This window comes from Teleopsis dalmanni, chromosome 2, assembly GCF_002237135.1.
Source record: "Teleopsis dalmanni isolate 2A chromosome 2, ASM223713v2, whole genome shotgun sequence".
NCBI lineage: Eukaryota > Metazoa > Arthropoda > Insecta > Diptera > Diopsidae > Teleopsis > Teleopsis dalmanni.
Genome location: NC_051847.1, coordinates 151,264,205 through 151,286,367, shown reverse-complemented (window position 1 = coordinate 151,286,367; position 22,163 = coordinate 151,264,205). Strand labels below are relative to the sequence as shown.

Sequence of the window (22,163 nt, the reverse complement as noted above, 5' to 3'; positions counted from 1 at the left end):
TCGAATTTAAACTGATCTTTTATTAATATAACTATAAAGTATTTTTATTTTTAATAAGAAATGAAAATCGTGATTTACTGAATTGACATTTATTTTAACTTTTCAATATTATTTGCTTAATAATATAATGTCAGTCAATTCTATACAACTAACGAATTTATTTTCCTAGTTTAAATTTTATTTTTTAAGTGTTGTTTTTTACTTTTTTATATAAAAGGTTATTAATTTAAGCGGAATAATTTTAACGATATAAAATTTGTTTAAAATTTGTAAAATATATTAATTATATGGCAAATAAATATGACAAGGTTATTTACTGAATTTGAATTTGTGTTTTATTTATTGCAGAAAAAATATACATTTATAAAATACAGACACTCGTATATAAAAATATTTTTTTTCAATACTATATATCACAATATATATTAGGTTGTTCGGAAAGAAATTTCGTTTTTTCCCGACAGAGGATGTAATTGTATTTTTTTGTACCCAACTTCACACTTAAGCCGTATAATTTTTATATGCTTTGAGAGCTCATATAGCAAAGCCTGTGTGTGAAAAATTCCAATTAATTATACGCAGTAGTTTTTGGTTGGCGCCCTTTTAAAAATGGATAGCGATAGGCAGCATTTTCGAAATATCATACTGTTTTACTACAGAAAGGGTAAAAATGCTGTTGAAGCCACATAGAACTTGACCACTTGTTGTATACAACAACGTTAAACGCAAGAGGTCATGGAGCAAAAAAGATGAACCGCCACAAACCATTTTCACAGCCGATATTCACCAAAAAGAGGTGATTCTGTCTGTTTGGTAGAATTTTAAAGGAATCGTTGTTTTTTTGAGCTTTTACCGGAAAAAAGGTAAGCTTTTCAACAGAAAAGGCCAGAACTAATCAACGGGATAGGTGTGGTGTTCCACAGAGACAACGCGAGACCTCACACATGTTTGGTCACTCGCCAATAGCTTTTACATCTTGAATGGGATACAATGCCACACCCACCAAGTGAAGATAATTTGGAGTTAGATTATTCAAAATATATTTAAAACTTAATTCATAATAAAATTCATAAAGATATTGATAATGATGATAGTGTTAAATGATTATCTCTAATAAAAATATATGGAAATAGTTCTATAAAATTACTTGGAAGAATTTTTGTAAATAAATGAATAAATGTTAATGTAGATCCATTTTTTCCTTTTTCCCATTTTGCTCCAAGGTTTTTAATTTTTATTGTAAATTTAATAAAATGTTTCATAACGAAAAAAATTAATCAATGAATAGAAACGTTACTCAAGAATTAACAGAAATAAAATAATCATTAAAATAATGGATGTTTAATTCGTTTTTATTTTTTTTTATAAGTCGAACATGGTCAAAACATATATACATTAGTAATTTTTATTTTTATTTACAAAATTATTATAAAATTAGTTGGATAAGTATAAAGTTTAGTTAAAATATATGAATAAGAGAAATGAGTTAGAACTGTTAAAAGTATTCACTCATTATTATTAATAAATAAATCTGAGTGTATGTAATTATTTAGAAATATACAAAAAATAAAAATCAAATATTTCATTTGGAGCAATTGCTTTTATATAAATTAATAAGACTAGTATATCTAAAAAAAAAAAAATTAAATTAAAATTAAAATATATGCCAATCAAAATCTTTTCGAAATTGTTCCTGCCAGAATATAGCAATCCTTTTTATAATAGATAATTTGGAAAAAAAAAAAATTTAATACTTATACATACTAAAAGATAAGTATTAATGATAAAAATAACGCATGTAAGATTTCAAGAAATAAAAAACAAATTTTAGGAATTTATAATAAAGATTTTTTATTTCATCTTGTCAGTTTCAAGATTATTTTTATTTTTAATTAACAAGACCAATGTATTAAATGTATGTTAAATTATTATAACTTAATATTAATTTGTTGTTCGATAGCATTAATTGGAGTATTTTCTTTTATCTTTAAGCAAAAACATTTTTTATTTATACTATTAAGTTCAGAATTCATTGTTTTAATTATTTATTTTTTATATATAGTTACACAAATATAATTGAAATAGTAGTTTTTATTTTTGGAGTTTGTGAACACAAGGAAATGTTTATTTTCAATTATTTTAATTCCTTTGTGTTGCTTAAATAATATATTTTGAATAGTTCAAAATATGTTAATTTTTTTAGATTATTTATTAATTGCATTTAATATGTCCATATATTATTTTATATCAATTTCTTATTTTTCACGAAATAAAAAAATTGATATATATATATAAAATTATATGTGTGATATAATTTCTTGTAGATTAATTTTATTAAGATTTTAAGATTATATATTAATAGCAAGAAAATGAATAAATTTGAAAACAATAAGAATTTATTTATAATTATAGTGATTTTTACATTAATTTTTTTTTTTTGATTTTAACATTTTCTACAAAAAAGATTTTTGTTTTTTAGGATGAGGACATCAACCTGAGCAATTACAAGCTAGAATTTACTTATTATTTTATATTGTTTGTTTCTTTACCTATATAGTTATTTATATGAAAAGTTTGTCTGCGGTTACATAGCATGCGCGTCTTGTTGTCTCACTCGTGCTAACTTTTGATTAAACAAAATATTTTGTTTGAAATTTATTCATTGTATGAAATTGAAGGTGGGAATAGTAAAATTAAGAAGTATACGTTGTTTCAATTTTATAAATGCGATTGCGATTTGCTATTTTTTTTGGTTAAGGAGCAGGCGGCTTTATGGAGCCAACTTTCGCGAAGTTAAATAGTTTTATTGGTTCCAAAAAATGTTGATGTTGATCTTGTCATTACTAAAATAAGGATATGCTAAATATTAACATCTTTTTATTTTCTAAACACAGTCATCAAACAAAACTAGAAGTATTAATTTTCCCCATACGAATGTTAAAATGAATTGGATCTATCAGAAATATTCGTGTTTGTTTTGTACATAGCAATTGGTTTGTGGAGACGTGGTTTATTGAAACGCTTTTGATTTGAATTTTAGCTTTACAGATTTATTAATAATAAACACTAATCTACACAATTTTTACAATGTCTATTTACAATTGCTTTTTTACAACTCACATTTTTACTTGTCATAATAACGTTAGTATACTATGTTTTTATTTATCATAACAACGTTCGTATGCTACGCAGGAATATTATAAGGCCGCCACAGGTTCATCAATTATTTTGTATTATTACTAAAAAGCACCGGATTAGTGATTAAACACATTCTCACTATCAAAACATTCTATTTGCCTTCAGTCAGTATAACGTTCGCAAAGTCAGTAAGTCTTAAATAAAAATAATAATATAAACTTATCAACTAACGATATAATATAATAATTATGTAAGTCATAATCGCCATAGCACAGATAATGCAAATAAATCTTTTTTAATTATACTTTATTTGATTATTTACATCCTATTCTCCCACTATAACTTGGCAATAAAAAAGACGTTTATGATTTTATGTAGCATCGTATTACATCTGCAAACAAAAAAAAAATACTTTTTAACAAATGTAATTTAAAACAAAAAAATATATTCAACTAAAATTAAATCAGCATTGTATGTATGCATAATTTTAATCAAAGAAAAGTGATATTTCTAGGAACTTTTTATTTAATTAGAATTAACTCTCTAACCAAATACGATTCACAAAAAATATCAAAAGTTTCTCAGATATCCGTTCTAAAACAATTCATCACTATTTGATATTCATATTAATATATTGAAATGTATTGATTGATCAAATATTTACCTAAAAGTATAGATGTATAGCAACATCGGTAATCAATTGTCTGATACACCATTCATGAAGTTAAAATTCATCAATGCCAAGAATCAACAAAAGACAATAATTACCGATAGGAACATCACTTTATCACTGGTTTTGATTAAATCGAAGCAGGTAATGTTATCATTATTTTTTTGTAGGTAGAGAGTTCTGCTTCTAATCCCTCTTTTCTCCCCTCTTTTATACTGAAAACATGACTTTACTTTTTTCATCCATAATTTCGTATTGACGTTTCTGAAAAAAGAAAAATTATAACTTAACCATGTTTATTGTAAATAACATTTAAAAAAATATGTTTACCTTAAAATGTTAATCAAAATTATAATGAATCTTCATTATAATAAGTCAAGTCACTTTATTTACGATATTTTGTAATATAATCAAGTTTCACCAGTTTTAAATCTACCTTACTATATTTAAAGTTTATGTGTAAGCTGAAATCCTCATTAGTCTTCTTTAGAGAAATAAGTTTATTGGGAGACTGAGGTAGATAGAGGTAATAGGAGCAAAGAGGAGGAAAGAGAAATAGAGGAGGACAAAGAGAATACGATTGAGATGGACACAGGCTTTATGGTTTTTCTTTATCTTTTTAGAAAAAGAAGGATGCCCATTTAAACAAATAATCTGTCTATATTTCTGCCTATTAAGTAACTAACATATGCTTTATATTGAGGGAGAGGCAACATAGACGTATTGCTAACAGTTTAGTTAATTTATTTAATTCTTAATGCTTAATGATTTCAATTTTCTGGCAAACAAAATTCCAGTACACTTTCTTGGATTCTTGAAGCGCGTTTTTTATGCCCTTACACTATCCTTGTATGGAGACCACACTTTGATGCGATAGCTTTAATTGAATGCTTGTCGCGCGTTTTTACGCAGCATAGAAAGCCCTTTGTTCTACCACGGTGCTGACATTTCTTCGCACGATAATGAGCATGGGTACGATGCTTTAAAGACAGATTGGATGTTTAGGGTAAATGAGTTGACGCTACTCTCTAATTCTTTAATCGAGGTTATTGGAATCAATTTTGTTATTAAACAGCCTATTAAATGCATCTCAGTTTGCCTTCTTAGGACTGCGCTAAGGCTAAGGATATGAAAATATCCATCACGAAGTAATGCTCAGAGAGAGAGAGAGAGTTAATAGCTGACACTCTCCAGTCATTGATCGGTAGTGAACGGCAAATCAAGCAAAGAGTAATATCTAAAACTTTTTCCCAACCTGGTCATGATCATCCCTGAAAAACGATGGTGGGAGTATAAGCTTTATTACAAACCTTAAGGTTCGAACCTTTTATGTATTCAAAAAGGAGTCACCTCGTTCATTAGTTTCCGAGATTCCCCACAAGGAGTGCAGGGCATTGGTATTCCAGCTTACCAGCAAACTTAGCTGCTCGGTATGTGCATAATTGTATAACAATTTAACTCCCTCTGGAGGGGGCTTGTCTTCGTGTGGTGTATAGGTGGATACTTTTAAAATCGCAAACTTCTGCTACCGCTCTACTTTGATGGTGGTGATATCTAGAGAGCGTAAATGAGAACAAAAAAGTATTAGAATATGTTTTTGCTAAAAATACACGATCTAAGCTTACCTTATCTGTTTACGTAGAAGAGATATTATCCGATTATGTTGAGCTCTTCGACATATGAGCTATAAACCCATGGCTCTTGAAAGATGGCAAAGTCGATGTCTTCTTCTCTGAGTAAAACTACCTGATTAACCGCAACACATTTCGAGTGCTTCAGATTTTTTTTCACGACCTTGGCGATTAGCTCATCAACAGGGTTTTTTTTGTCTATGATGATGTCGCCCAGCAATGTTCTACCAAAATTCGCAGTCGGAAGAAGTTTAAGCTTTAAACCGTCCCAGTAATCACTAATCTTAGTGATTGGCTTGCTGAGGAATTTCCTTCAGTACTCGTCGTAGCATGTGATCACCCGGTGACCTCGGACCAAATCTGCGCAGTCTAACCAGGGAACAGACCACGTATTGGTTATAAACTCGGCTGTAACCATTTCGGACAGTTTGGTTTCAATCAACGCCCACCTCTCCATCAGCAGCATGCAGTTGGAGTTGCGTTCATCGATCAAAGCTCCACTTCACTAATCCTTCGCCATTTCACTAAAGAGACCGTTTCCCCCGTTTCATCTTTATAATGTTTCACAGCCATGTCAGGTTCTTCCTGGGATCTGTTACACTTTCCACCATCTCCGACGTTCTTGGATTGGCGATTATCAGATTGGTGCAGATCCTCTTTGTAAAGATACTCATAAACAATGACGCGGTACTTAGCAGTGCCGGTTTCATTGCACACATGGAGATTTCTTTTTTATTTCTCTCGATCCTTTGAGCATAAAAACTGCTCGCTGGTAACGATTTTTCCTAGTCATGCTATCTATTTTTTACGCGATTTCAACTAGCTCTTATTGCTAAAACTGGCACTATTAAGTGTTGGCGCGCTGTGCACATTCTACTGTGACTGGTAGATGGAATGCTGTCAGAAATTGTGATGGATGATCAGTTTGGATTGGATTGGATGTCGAGGTACTTTAACTGGTACAACCGGTATTGAAACCTGTGTCAATTCCGTCATCAGATTTCAAAAACTGGTCCTCCGTGAGTTTGGTGGGTGTAAAGACAGAAAATTTACAATAAATTTCTGTCATAGACATTTGCAATAAAACTCTATCTATTAATTCATTTCCCAACACCATCGCACATACACATGGTACAAGAAGAAACAAATAGCACTAAAGTTATCTGAAAAATATGGAAATTGTTACAAATAATTAAACTCAAGTTACATTGACATTGCATGCCATCCTCTGGTCTGGTGAGGATTGTATGCAAAACAAACATGAACTGAATAGAACATGAACTGAATAGAAACCACCGGCATTGATAAATTGAAAGAATTAAAAGTTTTTTTTTTTTAAAGAATTTAAAGTAAAACACAAAGGGTGCAAATGATTTCGACAACACAAAACGTTTTAGGATAAGTATCATATGAAAAGTTTTAAGCAAGTATCAACCAAACTAAATATTAATTTATATATTAAGTTCATATTCAGAAAATAATACAATGTCACGTATAAACAGAAAATAAAATATAAGTGAGTCTTACAATTAAAGAAAAGAATAATTGAGAAGACATTTATAAAACGAAATATAAAAAATATACATATTTTTTTTGTTTGATTGTGAAAGATTAATATACAGTGATTTATCTATATTCGCAACTTAAACAAAGTAATCTCAAAATGTCAAATTACAAAAAGACAGCACTACTAACAAATAAATATCAAGACATTATCGTAATACATCTGATTTAAATGTACTTAACTTTTAGCTTATTTGGATTAGAGATAGTTTTTGTCTAGCGAATACAATAATTTAAAAAAATCCTACGCACGTATATCAACAACAGAATCTATTATTTTGTAGCCTGATTACCTGCTATTAAAACTCAACACTACGATGCTCTTAACACACATAAAAATATAATGCAGCCATAAACGCCATTGAAACATCCCAAATACCGCAAATACTAATTGAAAGTACCGTATACATTTGGATATAGTTTCCTTCTTGAAATGGATCGAGGCCTATCCAACATTTCTGTCACCTTTAGGTCACAACTCACAGTTTGATAACGCAACTCCACATCATATGAAAGTAATAAATACATTCATTCTACTCGTATAATTTTGAGTTCTAACCACAGCCACCACGATGAAAAGACTAACCTGTATTGGCTGAAAACCCGAAATGTCGGCCCTAATTCCCTGACATTACCATTTACATTCCAATATCGAGTATGTTTATAAAAGAAATGCTTTACTTCGAAATGCTTTGCTTTGCTTTCTCGTGGTGGTTGTATCAAGAACAGTCGTGTCACAAGTGAAGTCCCTAAATAATCACGTGTTAAAAAAAGTAAATTGTCACCCCAAACCTGCGTCATCAACAAGTGAACTAACTATTTCTCAACTTTCAATAACGCTATTGAAAGTACCACGCTAACTAACCACAACCTTATTAATTGGCTTCAATCTGTTAAGGCGGTAGTGCTCCACAATCTATACAGAGACTACCAAACTTCCCTTGTCTTGCACTTCTTTCTTTTTCTGTAAATCTTATCAACCATATATATGCTTGCGTTCCAAGTTAAAATGTGTTAGAATACCAATAACATTTATAAGATTAACTTTGAGAATAATCAAAATAACATAAAAAATTTCAATATTGGTAATCAGATAAGGAATGTAATTTTGAAGGAAATATACAAATATATATACAGCGGTTTGAATTACTATTTTTTGTAGTGGTATAATTACGGAAGATTTGCAATACTCTTTAAAACTTTTTTCAAAAAATAAGTACCAGTACATGAACAATAATTCAAACATATAAATGGAAGTAATACATAATAAAGACAAGACCTAAGAAATAAAATATTTATGACATATATAAAATATTCTACAGTGAACTAGATAGATTTAAATTATAAAGTCAGTACTTGGTTGTAGCGGTATAACGGCCAAAGTAACGGATCGTTCCAAAATTTAAGGCTAACACAGATGATTCAAAGTGTTTGGATTAGGCGGCTTTTGACTTGTAGTTTTTGGCGATTTCTGAAAAAGAAGAAATATTTATTTAAACACGATATTTTATAAATGTGAAAGTAACTTAAATCATCGAAATAAAATATATGAGAACGAGTTTCAAACAAAGCGGCAAGCAACAAACAAATCCTAACTAAAAAGAATGCATGGCCTGAATGCAATATAAACCTCAATGGAGACATATGAATTGGCCACCGCAGAACACAACTGCGAAACGTTCCGTATTGTCGCTCAAAGTTTAATCATCTAAACGTCGGCATTGACGTCCTTTAGTTGCATATGTTTGTTGTTGTTCTTTGCACGCCCATTGCCAAATACAAGGCTTTGTAGTTGTGCTCTGACTAGTAACACAACGGGATAATTGACATTGCAATATTGCACTTACCTCAAAAGCAAAAACTATGTTGTAATCACATTTTATACACTATTTTCTTTATTTATTAATTTTTTTTGAAATAGTTTTTCTTTAACATTAGTTAACAGCAAATATACAGTATTTTGCCTGCTTCACAATAAAAATATCTTTACCTTTTATGTTTATAGAGTAAATAAGTTGTGTGTTTTACAACTAAATCTAATGCTATGGCATTTTATTATATGCTTTTCTGTACATTCAAATTTAAGAAGTGTAATATTTTAATTAAATTTATGCACAACAATTTTAATTAATTTACACTAAATAACCACTACGTTAACTACTTTTCATTGGTTTTACCGGCTGCGAAAAAATGAAGCGAATTGAAAACTAATAAGAGCTGCCATTACACAAATGTGGAAATAGAGTTGCCAAGAGTTATTATTTTTTAAATTTAATTCTTTATACAGGATATTTTAATGTAGTATATAATTGAGAGGAAATTTTAAAGAAATGTCCCTCTTTGTATAATATCGAAAATAAAATTTTTGATCTATTTACAATAGATTATTTTTTATTTACAATATCAAAATTGTCAAATATTAAAGATTATTTTTTATTTACAATACCAAAATTGTCAAATATTAAAATCATTGTGTATGATAACAAAAATATTTACTACCACATAATTTTTGTAACTCAGAAAGTGCTCTTATTTTAGCAAACACTATAATGAGTAAGGACGGCGTGGGCATAATAGCAAAACCAGATAGTGAAAATTTTTAAACGATATTGTGTACCATTAAGCACATTTGCAGGTCTGACGACAAGTTGAATGGAAAACAAAATATTTTGATTTTTCGTCAAAATCGTATATAATCGGATTTTTGTTGGGTTAATGCAAAATGTCATTCTGTTTTAAGGCACGGAAGCGAAAACATCCTTTAAATGCATAAATAATTTTTTTGTGTAGTATAGTTGTTGTTTTTTTTTACTGGGGCGTGTTCAAAATAATGTTGATTGTGTGTAATGTGTAATAGCAAACGACATCGGACAAGTTGTAAGACCAAATCTGATATGTAATACGAACTTTAGGCTTTTTATTTTTGTACTGCGGGATATTTTCTCCTTATTAGGCTACGATAACATTTCATGCTAATTTTACATAGGTTGCTAATTGACAATTCTGAATTGTTTGTTTTGAAAACAACATTGAATTTGATAACAACTGTTATTAAATTATTTATTAATTTCATATAACAAATTATGAATTTGGTACATAATTTTTATTCAACAAGATATAAAAAATGAGAATTTACCTGTTCCTGAACCAAAGAAATTAGCAAATCGCAATCCATTTTCTAAAAGCAACACATGTTTTCAAATATATTTCCATTTTTAAAATTAAAATTATAATTATTTAATAAATAATTAAATATAAGAAGTAATTTTAAGACCACTGATGATGAGCACTTGACAATACTCGAAACAGAATTATTATTGTTGTAGGTCACTACCAAATACAATAGTTTCTATTAAGTAAAATAGAAACGTTAAATTACCATTAAAATAAAATTAAAATTAAATGAAAACAAAAGACATATCCTAATTTCACTATTTATACCTTTAATTTCCACTCACATATGATTACATACATTTGATTAGTTCGTACGAATACGCAAGATAAAACTCGCATGCAATGTAACCGGAACTTTACAAAACACTTTGTATATTATTATGTTTCCCCAGAAAATTTTATGCAAAATTTTGCAAGTTACTCTCAGTTTCTTTTCTTTATTTTCATATGGCATTATACAAAAAGAGAAGCATACTTTGAAAACTAAGAAATTCAGTCAGATTTTCACGCATATACATTTTTATAAATCTCACAGGTAATTGAATAACTCTGCCGCTGAATGTGCTGTGACTAGAGTTGAGCTCCTGCTGAGGTCTTTGTGCCGGTTGTGCAACTGGACTTGATTGAAATGAAGTAGATCGTGAGAACTGCATGTTTGGTTCGGTTTCTTCACTCAACAAGTAAGCTGCCTTTACTCTATCGATACTCACTTGGACAGGTCGGTCTTTGATTAAACTGGTAATAAGCTTACGACCACGCTGCATCACTTTGAACGGTCCGTCATAAGGTGATTTTAAGGGAGGTAGTTATCGTCCCTCAGGAACACATGTGAGCACGTCTGCAATGTGGTAATGCTGTCTCTTAATATGAGTTTTTAATATTCATTAGGAGCTTGTAAATTGTTACAATAGTTTTTACCAATAAAAATTATGTTCGATTCTAATTCTCAATGTTCTATTCTAATTTTCCAATTTTTTAATCACATCACTAGTCATAAGTGCAATAAAAGTAAATTCTGACACCAAATAGTCTTTAAAAACTTTATTGAATTTTTGTAAAATGCCTAACAAGGAACTGGAACTAAGAATAATTAACTCACCTCTAAAGGATTGCTAATCAATATCTTACATGTGATTGATTGCAGTCATTGTATAACGAACAGAAATGCATGGATCATTTTATTCCATAGATAGGATTACATATATCCTATTTTTTTCCAATAGACTTTTTAACAGAGAATAGAAAGAAGAAACCTAATAAATTTAAAGATACAGATGACTGTCAGTGTACGAGTATCTAAAACTATTTAAGCTTGAACTACTTTTTTTATGTGATTTAACTAGAAGCGCGTTTCACTATAATAAATGAAATTAAAGTAAATTATTAAGAATTGAATTTTATCAATACACTTGACCTCTAGTGCTTCATAAATTAATAATTCATAATTATCCTTTACATTCAACTTCATTCAAGGAATTCCAGCGAATAGTGAATTAAAAAAATTCCATTCCATATATTGGCTTAATAAAAATAGCAATACATCGAAGGAGCAAGAAATTTCTTAACACTCCAATAAACAATTACGTTGTCTCCGGTGAAGAAGTGCGTGGGGATAAGGGTGACATGTATTTTAAACTTGACCACATTAAATCTAAAAAAATTAATTATCTTAAAAAAATGCCATAAATTAACATTTAATTAATTTACACCAAAATATATTAATATAAAAGAAAGATGTCCGTGAAGAAATATGAGTAGTATACAGTAGCCGGATATTGGGGCTACAACTAAGTTCGGGAAGAACTAATTAATTACAAATTATTGCAATAAATATATAAAAATGAATTTAATCATTAAAAAGAAGAGTTCAAAATCTGAACTCATTCTTTTCCGACTGGTGTTGCAATTGATCCTTCTGACCGTATTACTTGATTTGACTCATGCCAGTGTATAGTAAGTATAATATATGTTACAGTTTAAATATGCATTTCTAAGTTATATATATCTTTTCAGTTCATATTCAAAGCGATACAGGATCCGAACACCGGGCAAATGTGAATTTAATACTTACACGTTTTTTAATAAAAGTTACTGTTATAGAGGTCCAGATGAAACCTGTAACCAAAACTATCCTTATGACATGTGTTCTCCACAAGTTCCCTGCTCCTCTTGTAATAGGTGCACAGGTTGTTATTATTATAATGAAACTGATATTAATACAGGAGAACTAATAAAAGGAAAAAAGAATTGCAGTACTTCAGACATTTTATGTACCCGTAGGAATGATTTAGACAAACGTTGGTTTCGACATTTTCAGCCAAATCTGTTGGATTATATTAATAACTACCTATAAACAGTGATCTGTGGAAAATCGTTTTGAAATGTTTTTGGACTGAATTTGTTTTTATATAATCATATAGTATATTAATATTAAAATATAAATATAAATATTTGCAAATCAAAAAAAGCAACAAATTAAAATGAAAAAAAAAAAAATTAAATTAATGTTGCTATTATATAAAATTATTAATTATAAATGTATTATCTAAATATTAAAATTGTTACGCGCGAAATATGCTCTGAAACTATTATTATTGCTATATAAGTAAATGGAAAAAAAATTCTAAAAAAAATAATAAAAGAACGCGGCAATTATATCTGAAATAAGTGCTTATATACAATTTTTAAAATATTATTAAAAAATTTATAAGTATTAAGTTAAATTGTTTGCAATTTGCTACTTCAATGTGCTAAAAACTAATAAGTAAACTTCTAAGTTGACCTCAATTTTAATGCTAAAGATTCGTATATATCTTTTAAAGTAACTGAATATATTTGTTTAAATTAAAAATAAATAAATAAAAAATAAAAAACAAAAAAATATACAAAAATTGCTCGAAAATTAATAAAAAACATTTTTATTTTCTGTTACATAAATGATGTATCTATTTTCAGTTTTTGGATGCTGAAAAAATTGTCGGAAAAATAACAGGATATGGTTAAAGTTTAAAATATATTTCCTCAGAATTTATAACCGTTAAAAGACGACGCTAATGATTTTCTTACCTTCTGTTCAATGTTGACCTAAAACTAATCCTCAGAAAGTCAAGCGTATATAGTAGGTAGATAGGTAGGTTGGAGTGACGGCCTTGTTTCCAAAGCGAACTTGAGCTTAAACGATGGCCCATTGTGGTACCACAGGAATAGCATTGGTACAGAAATAGCATTGGTACGTTCTTCACCACTTCCCTATTAGGTAAAGGAAAACCAACTTGACAGTTTTATAAACTTGGCTAGGTCCCTAATATTACAGGATGACAGCTCAGTCAGATCGGTGAGAAAAAAGGTGATTAACAAGGATGTATTAGAACTGCAGTATGATATGATACAAGGATGTATTAGCACTGCAGTATGATATAACACAAGAAAAAACAATTGTTAACCCTATATTTACAATTGACACATGAACTGGACCATATTCCTACTTTTGCGAGTTGATTTTCTATAAATGTGGGATGATAGAAGCTATTATTATAGTAATATGGGATCTTGGTTTTTAATGGTTTTCATATTGTATGGCCAGAAGTAAAATTAAGGGAGCGTACTATTATACCATATGAGAATTCATAATAGAAGGAAAACAACTTCATATTTTACTGAAAGTGTAGGGAATACCCATTAAGACTGAGGGAAGAGGAGTCTAGCATCCCCGTGTTCATGTCTTATGGCACCCATGTATGTGGTAACTAAGAGCTAATTGCAAAGTCGTCTCAAAACTGATAAGTAGCCATTAAGTCGGCGATGTTGATGAAAATATTAAAAATTTTATCATGCAGCTGTTAGTTTTTATCTAAAATCACTGATGCTACTTTTGTATACTTAAGGTAAGTCTAATAAGTAGAAAATAAAAGGAAAGACAAATGATTAATTCAACATTAAACTAGCTGAAGCTTCGTTTGAACACTACAGGCTTGACAACATATGCGGAACTAAGTACACTAAGCGAATTAGATTCATATTAAACCACATCAGCATCGAAATCAACTCTCACTTCCTATGACACATTAACAAGTCCACCCAAATAAGGAGAAAAAATATTATTATTAAATAGGTTGAGAGAATTAGAGGGCACAGTTCCAGGGAGTTATGTAGGTTGAAGAGTAAGAAACAGTGGTTAGAATTGAAAAATTCGCACTGAACTTAGATTCAGCCAAGGGTAATAAAATATTAGAACAAATTCGATAGAAATCGGTTAGTATATTAACTCAATATTTACAATATGTATGTTATAATTACTGCAATAGTTATAATACAATAATTAGTAATATTTATAATAACTATTCCGGTTGTTTGGGAAAATAAGAAGATTTGATTAAATCCAATATTTTGATAGAAGAATAAAGTAAGTTAATCTGTTTTTGTACTAAAGGAATTATCGAGGAAAATATTCATTACAGCTTGTTAGTTATTGTATTGCTTAGTTTTATTGACTTTTAACCAAAGCATATTGTAAAATTTCCTAAATCCAAGCTATTAGAGAGAATATTTTATTAATAAATGAGTAGTTTGGAATAATATTGAACAAACTGTTCTCATGTCCCTCTACGCACACAAACCTTAGTCCAATTGACCTTTGGATACACTTTTTTGAAATGGCTAGGTTTCTTCATTTGAACCCGGGTTGATGTCAATTGTATTCCCACACATCCTTTATTCCTTCATTTCCTTCACCCTTACCGCAAAAGTCCCAACCCATCTATTCGTCTTGTTAACCTTATATGTTATCTGCTTTCAGATCCCCACGGCTTTTAACAACAGCAACAATATTGAATTTTACTGGTATGTTATTATAGCAGCTACCACACTTGAGATAATTCGTGGCAATTTAAACTATTTTGAATATATGTTTTAAACATAAGCTTTATTTCGTTATACAACAATAATTTTTTTATCTTTGATTTGCAATTTGAAATTATTAAAACAAGTACTAGCGTCACTTAACTCCATTTTTTGGTATCGTGCAAATAATCACCATCCGGACTGGCATAACCTTCAATTGGCGGTGTTGCAACTGGTCCTTTCACTGTTATTGGCATAAGTTGTAAGTCCATTTGTATTGCCTCCTGATATAAGTCTTCTGATTCCAGCCTCAGTTCTTCCAGGGCCTTATTTTGTGATTGTAGAAGTCGATCAATTATTTGGTAGTCGTTAACCTTTTCCTTGTGTTTGTATTGCGACCATTGTTTTGTTAGCAATACGCGCTGTTCCAATACCTCAGCACTTATAGCGGGTAATTTGCGTAGGCGTTTACTGTTTAAAAAATTTATAGAAAAAACAAGTGATATTATTTAAATAAAAATATATATTTTTTACAGAAACGTATTTGATTAGCAACTTACGGCTTTTCCTCTATAAGGTCCATTGGTACTTCTAATTCATCTACGGGTTTTAATTGTCGGGCATTTTTTTCGAGGCGTCTTATTTGCTTTTCCAAACGTTTTCTTCGACGTTCCTCACGCGCTTTCACAACGGCGGGGTCTACCTTTTTCTTCTTTTTAAGCGGCTCCGCACACAGCACAGGTGTTGTATGAAGCAAACGTCGCGGAGTATCCAATGACAAACTGACAAGTATTTCAATTTATTAAATATTATCAGAAAATATACAAAATAGTTTTATTTACCGTGTAAATGCTCTTAAAAAAGACATTTTTTGTCACAATTATTAATTAAATTGCAATTACTTTGCTTCTTCTTGTGAGAAATGTTTGTGTAATGTCAACAGCTGATTTCAACTCATATGTTCATGCCGCATTTACCTGCGCCAAGGCTATGTCGCCGTTAAGTACATAAACACAATTCATTTCACCGTGAATCTTCTGTGGAAGTGCCGTATAATTATTTTATAAATATTTAGTTTGTTCCCATACATACTTTTAGCAAAACTCAAATTAAAAGTTGATTGTATATTATTTTTTTCTTTTTATTTTAAGAATTATTTCAAAAGTTTTATTCAAAAGTTTAATGTAAGAATATCTTTATCTTTACATATTGAAGTTATGAGTGCAAATAGCAAAATTTTTTTATAATAAATTTGTTTCTTTTTTTTTTCTAAAGAATATGTTTATCGAAACATAATTGTAGATACAGTTTAATATATATATACGTTGTATATATAGTTAATATGTTAGTATAATATATTAACAATTTAATTAATAGTTTATATTAGATAATTATATAACTTATAATTCTAATAATAGAATTAAAAAATATGTACTTTGGTGTTTTAAGATAAAAATCTAAGCGCATATATGTACATATATATAGGTATAGATACACAGATTTATACGAAATTAAAGACAGAACGCTGAATTCTTTTATTCTCTGAATACTCTCACTAATTCCGAAATGCTTTGTTTTAAATCAAATGCAATCTATAGGTATTCTGTCAGGAAGATAAGCTTGCTTCTATAGTTCTGTCAACCTATCTAAGTAATTCAATATCAGATTTTAATGGAGCTCTGATTACAGCGGATCCTTTAAATGGTCAGACAGACTATTGAGTAAAAACACTTTATATACTAATTCGCGTTTTATCAAGCAAATCCTTATTCATACTAATTAATTTTATACTAAAATATTAACGTAGAAAAATTTTCTTTTAATTTATATTACAAACAAAACCGTTCTGTGGCTTTATTCCCATTTAATCTGCTTATTTTTATAAAATTTGACTGTGAACGATTATACACTTTAAGTCAACGTTTTTTTATAAATAAAAACGACAATAATTTGATAGTCGATTAAAAAAACTAATGTATGCACAGATAATATATTTTTTTGAATGTATTATAATAATGTATCACGTCCTCTGTAAAAATTCCTTCAAACTGATTTACTTTAAAAATTGGGCAAATAAAAAATAGCAAAGTGAAATAAAAGTTAAAGGAGAACTTTTTAATTTAATTTAATTTAAAAATGAATTGAATATTTTTCCTTGTCGAGATAAAGCAACTATTTAAAAGTTAAAAGGATTCGAATAGAAATGAAAAGACTGTAATAAAAATTTAGTTAGTTTTTGAAATTTTGCTGACCATACAACGCTGTTTTCAGTATTGCCAAATACTCATCATCAGTGATCTCAAGAAATATTCCAGTTATTTTAAATTAGTTTATTGTTCGTATATAGTTAGTTTAAACTGCAAGTTCCAAGCTTAGAACTCGTGCCTGTCAAATTAGAATTGAATTCAATTGAAGTTATTATTTTTTTAAGCTAGCATTTAATTCTTAATTTCTAAACAAAGTTTTTCCATATTAATTTGTGAATGCAGAAACTTTATTATTAATAAACTATATATTAAATAAAATAAACTTATTCTTAAAGCCCATTTAAGTTGAACTATTAATTGCTACTAATTTTATTCCAAAAAAGAAATCAAAAGACGTTCAAATTTAGTTGAATATAAAGTAAAGATCGTAATTTTACGATCTTCAGTGATTTTAGAATTAAACTGTCTTTGATTTGTTTTGATACGGTCTTTAACTATGTGAATACCAAAGTATAACACTTAACACCATGATTCTAATTTTTGCTAAATTTTAAAATTTTATTCATACTGTCCTTAGTCATGATAACTACCAAAAAATTTTCCAGTTATAAAATGTAGTTGAATTTCTTTGAGGTGAATTATCTTAATACTGTACGCAAAAATTGTATCAAAGCAAAGATCGTAATAATTTAAAATATTTTCGAAGACGGTTTAGTTTCGTAACAAAGACCGTATTATTATACAAATAATATAACCAAAGTTTATAATATTATTATAGACTTTGACTTTGAAATTTGCTGTGCATAACAGTAAATCTGGGCATATGGTTAACATCATGCAAATTGTTACTGAGTTCTTTCTGTGCTGAAATTTTTAATAAAATAATGGGAAAACAACGATATGCAGGCATCTGTGTGCAATCTGGCCACTTGCCACTAAAAGGAAATCCAATATTCCAATAGAGATATCAGGAAATCCAATATTGAGATGGCCTGTAGAGATATCAGTCTTACGGTAGGTTTGCTTACAAGTTACTGCAAACTAGGGAACAATGCTAGAAAATTGAATCTCCCTTGCAACCATACCTGTCGCAACTGTGGGGAAGACAATGAAAGTGCATCTAATCTATTTTGTCTTAACCTAGCTCAAGCGGGTTCCAGGTGGTTCCAAATATTGTATTAATGTTAGGGGCATTGCATACTGATAAGTGTACTATATTGTGTGAGGACAATATTGCTCATATTGCCAGAGCTGTTTGTCCCGATATCCACATAAGAGTAACATAGTTTTTCGATGCTAGAATATAAAGAAGTTGAAAGCATTCCCAGACCAGCTTTCAAGATTTAAGAGGTGCTTGGCTGTCCGAAATAATGCATATTTTGGTATCTCGGGTGAGGCACTCTCACGCACATAGCTGTAAATTGTGAACTTCTGCTGAAGAATAGAAACAGTTTTCGCATTGCGATTGGTTTGCGGAATTTCGGTCCTATAATGTCAACTCCTGCACTGCCATCTTCCATTTTAGACCCATCAGTATACCATAGGAACTATTCTTTTAATCTAGCATCCTAATGTAAAGTTTCTTATTTCATAACCCATAAAAATAGAACACGTTCTAGACTTTGGAGAGACAGTTAAAAATTAATTAAAAATTAAGAACTGCCTTATAAAAATAATAATGTTTTGGTTTTTGAAATTTTATATATAATTTTATTTGATTGAAATATTTATATTATAATAAAAATCGTAATTTGAGTTTATATTGAATTGTTTAAAATATACCAAACATTTTATTGTGTGTTACACAATTTTATTATTTGAAAAAAATTTACAGAATTAATTTATTAACTGCAGTAAATTCTATTGACGTGTGCAATTTCGAGCATTCAAAAAATTATAACTAATTTTATTTATTTTTAAAATGAAAAAATTGATCAATTTGAGTAAATTCTGCATGCAACCGCATATGGAATTTGCGTAATTTAAAAAAAATTTAAAGGAAATCTCGCGTCTATATAAAAAGTTGTCGGAAACACCACATAGACTTCAGTACAAATTGAAATCGTTGCTAAAAAGTTTACAATATAAAAATTTTCGAAAGTTTCCAAATAAAAAAAAAAAGAAATGAGTTTCCATTTAAAGTATAACATTATTTTTTTGAGTGTATTATTATTATTGTTAGCGCACTACAATTTAGCCGAGGTATATTGCATAAAACCCATAACGTATATGTCTGAAACGAAGAGCATGATTTAAATTTCCTACTCCAGGATATAGCAACACCAACAGGTAATTCTGATGAAGAAGATGATGACTCTTCGTCTGAGGAAACTGTAGAGGACTCGAATGAATCTCGAAAGAAACGCTCGATTATGGACTCAGATGTTTCGGCAAATATAGATAGCAATGAAAACGTGGCACGTGTCTCAATACCGGGTATACCTGATCCAGCTACAATCATAAAAGTAGTGGAAATTTTACAAGCGGTCGGTGAAAAAATTATACCAGCTCTCGTTGAAGGTAATCCAACTAAAAATATTTTGATAGACAGATTGAATAAAGATTTTAAATTGCTGCGTAGTTTAAGGAATGAAATTTATGCGATTGGTAGTGATTTAAGCAAGAAATAAAAATTTTATATTAAACATACATATATACACGAAAAAAGGATTTATTTTTAGATGTAGTGGAAGAGAATGTTTAACTAATGATCTTCTTTTCTAGCTTTAGTTTCACATGATTAAGATATCTGGGGTAACGCGATCTTACAGTGGATTTTATTAAAATTCACTATTTCTTCTTTTATTTTACAAATTTTTATTTTATTTTATTTTTTATTTTCTTTATACATCGTTCCTCAGTACAGTGACCAGTCATACCTGACTAGCTTCACTGTTCTGACGAAGTTTTTTCATTTAGTTATATACCGATATACCTTGAGTCTGAAGGTACCTTAAGCACTCTGCATAGCTGTATATTTTTATATTGACTAAACGAATAGATGCTATATCCAGCGACAACTTGCATTTCAAATTCTTACACAAAGAATTTTAACAGCAACCAAGGACCCAAGGAAGGGATAGAGGAAATAATGTTTTGATCACTTTTTAACAAATTTTTATTGAGAATATTATTTTTTCTCTTTTTTTGGAAACAATATAAATTCTAAGCAAGTGTTAGGTCCATTAAAAAGCGAAAATGGTTCCAAAAAAGATTCAGTCTGGACTTGATATAACTCGATGTCGATGACTAAGCACGGAGTGACTCATGAACGAGAAAAGAAATCATTCGCAAGGAAATTTTCGGACAGCTTAACATTAAATACGGTTTAACTATCCACATTACAACGACAAAAGCATCAAATAGATTTATATTTATCTATCGTCCTTTCAAAACAACGCATTTTCGAAGTCAGATACTTTTTTATATAATATTACGGAAAGAATATTGCTTGGAGTAATGAAAAAAATGGAAGATCGACAATTTCGAAACCCTGTTCTCTCAGGATGACTTCAGTAATCAATAGTTTAAAAAGCAATCAAGCTGATGATCTTAAAAGAAGGAAGTTGTGAATGAAAAAAAATAATATTTTTATAGTTCATTATTGAACTTAATAAAAAATATATAGCGGCTAAGCGGAGCAAAGAGTGTAAAATTAAAATTTTATCGAAAGGAAAGCGGATCTTCAAACTAAAGTGACAAGAAGAGGAATGAAGTTATAATGTATTTTTAAATTTACGAAAATTAACTAAAATTAACGAAAATTAATATAATTCACCAAAAAGTTAAATCGAAAAATAAGGTGTGATGAGTCATTGTTTTGAAAATAATAAAATAAAAGTAAAAATTTCAGTAGTGTTTGCTGGCCTCTCCAATTGAGAAAGCTTATCTAGATTTAAGCACAGAGATGCGCTTTAAAAAACATCCATATACTTGTGTTAATAATTATGGTCATACTCTATATAAAATTACGAAAAATGTGTGATCTTGAAGGTAGTATCACTGATACGTACTCTTAAAAATGAAATGCATTTCTAGGATATAGTCGACAGACAGCCAAACTGAAATATTGCTTGACAATCAAACAAATAGACAAATGAACATATCAAAATCGATCCATTTCCATTTCCATACTATATGTAAATCAAGGATTACCTCCAATGTGTTAGAAATAGCATTAAAAATTTACTGAATTACAATAGTGTAAAGGGAATAATCTATCTCATAAAGGAAGAAAGTGCAAACCCATATAGGTGGGATAAGCAAAAATTGGATTGACGGCGAAACTGAGGACCTCCAAGAAATTAGCTGGAAATAAGAGCAAGAGATATATAAGAGTGGGAAATTAATGTTAAGCATATAGGTAAAATTCTTACTATTACAAGGAAGAAGAAGAATATATATATTAAATTTTATTAAATTAGGTTTTGAACTTCCCCTGAGTCAAGAATTAATGCTTTATTGAGTTTGTCAGTAGATTTGTTTATGTATATTCATTTTGGATTTAAATAATTATTCTTTAATAATAATTTTTTTTATGTTTTTATTAATCTAAATTCTAATATGCGTTTTCATTTTATTTTTTTCAGCTATTGAAAGTTAAAATTAATAAGTTTTAAATTGAAAACAAATAAAAAGTTGTTGACATACAAATTTTTATGCATAATTTTGTTGATTAAAAACAATGAATAAATAATCGATTAATGAATCAATATATAAATGAATTTTTATATTTTTATTAATTCGTAAATATATAAAAACTAAACGATAGTGTCATTCCCCTCTTCGGGAATGGTAAACAAAATAAATTTCAGTAATTTATGATGAAAAAATGTTGACTAAAATATTATGCAAAGAATTTTTACGTTTGAATTTTTAAATAAATATTAAAAATAGAGAAAATGTTGTTAAAACTAAAATAGTCACAATAAAATCAAATTA

At 29.2% G+C, this 22,163-nt stretch overlaps 3 protein-coding genes and 1 long non-coding RNA gene across 10 annotated transcripts; 2 read left to right on the top strand and 2 right to left on the bottom strand.

Moving 5' to 3' along the window:
• Positions 1–2,421: 2,421 nt before the first annotated feature.
• On the bottom strand, positions 2,422–9,248 carry LOC119681768. 6 transcript variants are annotated; one of them, XR_005252534.1, is made up of 6 exons: positions 8,993–9,248; positions 8,359–8,473; positions 5,434–6,602; positions 4,139–5,362; positions 3,803–4,072; positions 2,422–3,529 (listed from the first exon to the last, which is right to left on the bottom strand). It is a non-coding gene; the product is annotated as an uncharacterized LOC119681768 (long non-coding RNA). The 6 variants fall into 6 exon arrangements; XR_005252537.1 differs by having other exon boundaries at positions 5,119–5,362; XR_005252538.1 differs by having other exon boundaries at positions 5,133–5,362.
• A 2,703-nt stretch (positions 9,249–11,951) lies between these two features.
• LOC119673868 lies at positions 11,952–12,540 on the top strand. The gene is made up of 2 exons (XM_038084951.1): positions 11,952–12,129; positions 12,190–12,540. The coding sequence occupies exons 1-2, from the start codon at positions 12,017–12,019 to the stop codon at positions 12,527–12,529; spliced, it is 453 nt and encodes a 150-aa protein (XP_037940879.1). The 5' UTR covers positions 11,952–12,016; the 3' UTR covers positions 12,530–12,540.
• A 2,560-nt stretch (positions 12,541–15,100) lies between these two features.
• On the bottom strand, positions 15,101–15,969 carry LOC119680986 (39S ribosomal protein L40, mitochondrial). Its single transcript, XM_038094039.1, has 3 exons — positions 15,858–15,969; positions 15,576–15,797; positions 15,101–15,486 (listed from the first exon to the last, which is right to left on the bottom strand). The coding sequence occupies exons 1-3, from the start codon at positions 15,881–15,883 to the stop codon at positions 15,174–15,176; spliced, it is 561 nt and encodes a 186-aa protein (XP_037949967.1). The 5' UTR covers positions 15,884–15,969; the 3' UTR covers positions 15,101–15,173.
• A 3,375-nt stretch (positions 15,970–19,344) lies between these two features.
• On the top strand, positions 19,345–21,847 carry LOC119684111 (antennal-specific protein OS-C). 2 transcript variants are annotated; one of them, XM_038098063.1, is made up of 3 exons: positions 19,345–19,424; positions 19,493–19,742; positions 21,812–21,847. In XM_038098063.1, exons 1-3 carry the CDS (start codon positions 19,347–19,349, stop codon positions 21,823–21,825), a joined length of 342 nt encoding a protein of 113 aa, XP_037953991.1. In that variant the 5' UTR covers positions 19,345–19,346; the 3' UTR covers positions 21,826–21,847. The 2 variants fall into 2 exon arrangements, with proteins under 2 accessions (XP_037953991.1, XP_037953990.1); XM_038098062.1 differs by lacking the exon at positions 21,812–21,847 and having other exon boundaries at positions 19,493–19,903.
• Positions 21,848–22,163: the final 316 nt, after the last annotated feature.

Excerpts from the sequence above, each read along its gene's own strand:
- LOC119673868 (XM_038084951.1), top strand. The coding sequence starts at position 12,017 with ATGAATTTAATCATTAAAAAGAAGAGTTCAAAATCTGAACTCATTCTT. Across the intron at positions 12,130-12,189 it reads TTGACTCATGCCAGTGTATA|TTCATATTCAAAGCGATACA; the intron begins GTAAGTATAATA and ends ATATCTTTTCAG.
- LOC119680986 (XM_038094039.1), bottom strand. The coding sequence starts at position 15,883 with ATGTCTTTTTTAAGAGCATTTACACG. Across the intron at positions 15,798-15,857 it reads TTTTTAAGAGCATTTACACG|TTTGTCATTGGATACTCCGC; the intron begins GTAAATAAAACT and ends AATACTTGTCAG. Across the intron at positions 15,487-15,575 it reads GACCTTATAGAGGAAAAGCC|TAAACGCCTACGCAAATTAC; the intron begins GTAAGTTGCTAA and ends TTTTTTAAACAG.
- LOC119684111 (XM_038098062.1), top strand. The coding sequence starts at position 19,347 with ATGAGTTTCCATTTAAAGTATAACATTATTTTTTTGAGTGTATTATTA. Across the intron at positions 19,425-19,492 it reads CGCACTACAATTTAGCCGAG|GATATAGCAACACCAACAGG; the intron begins GTATATTGCATA and ends TTCCTACTCCAG.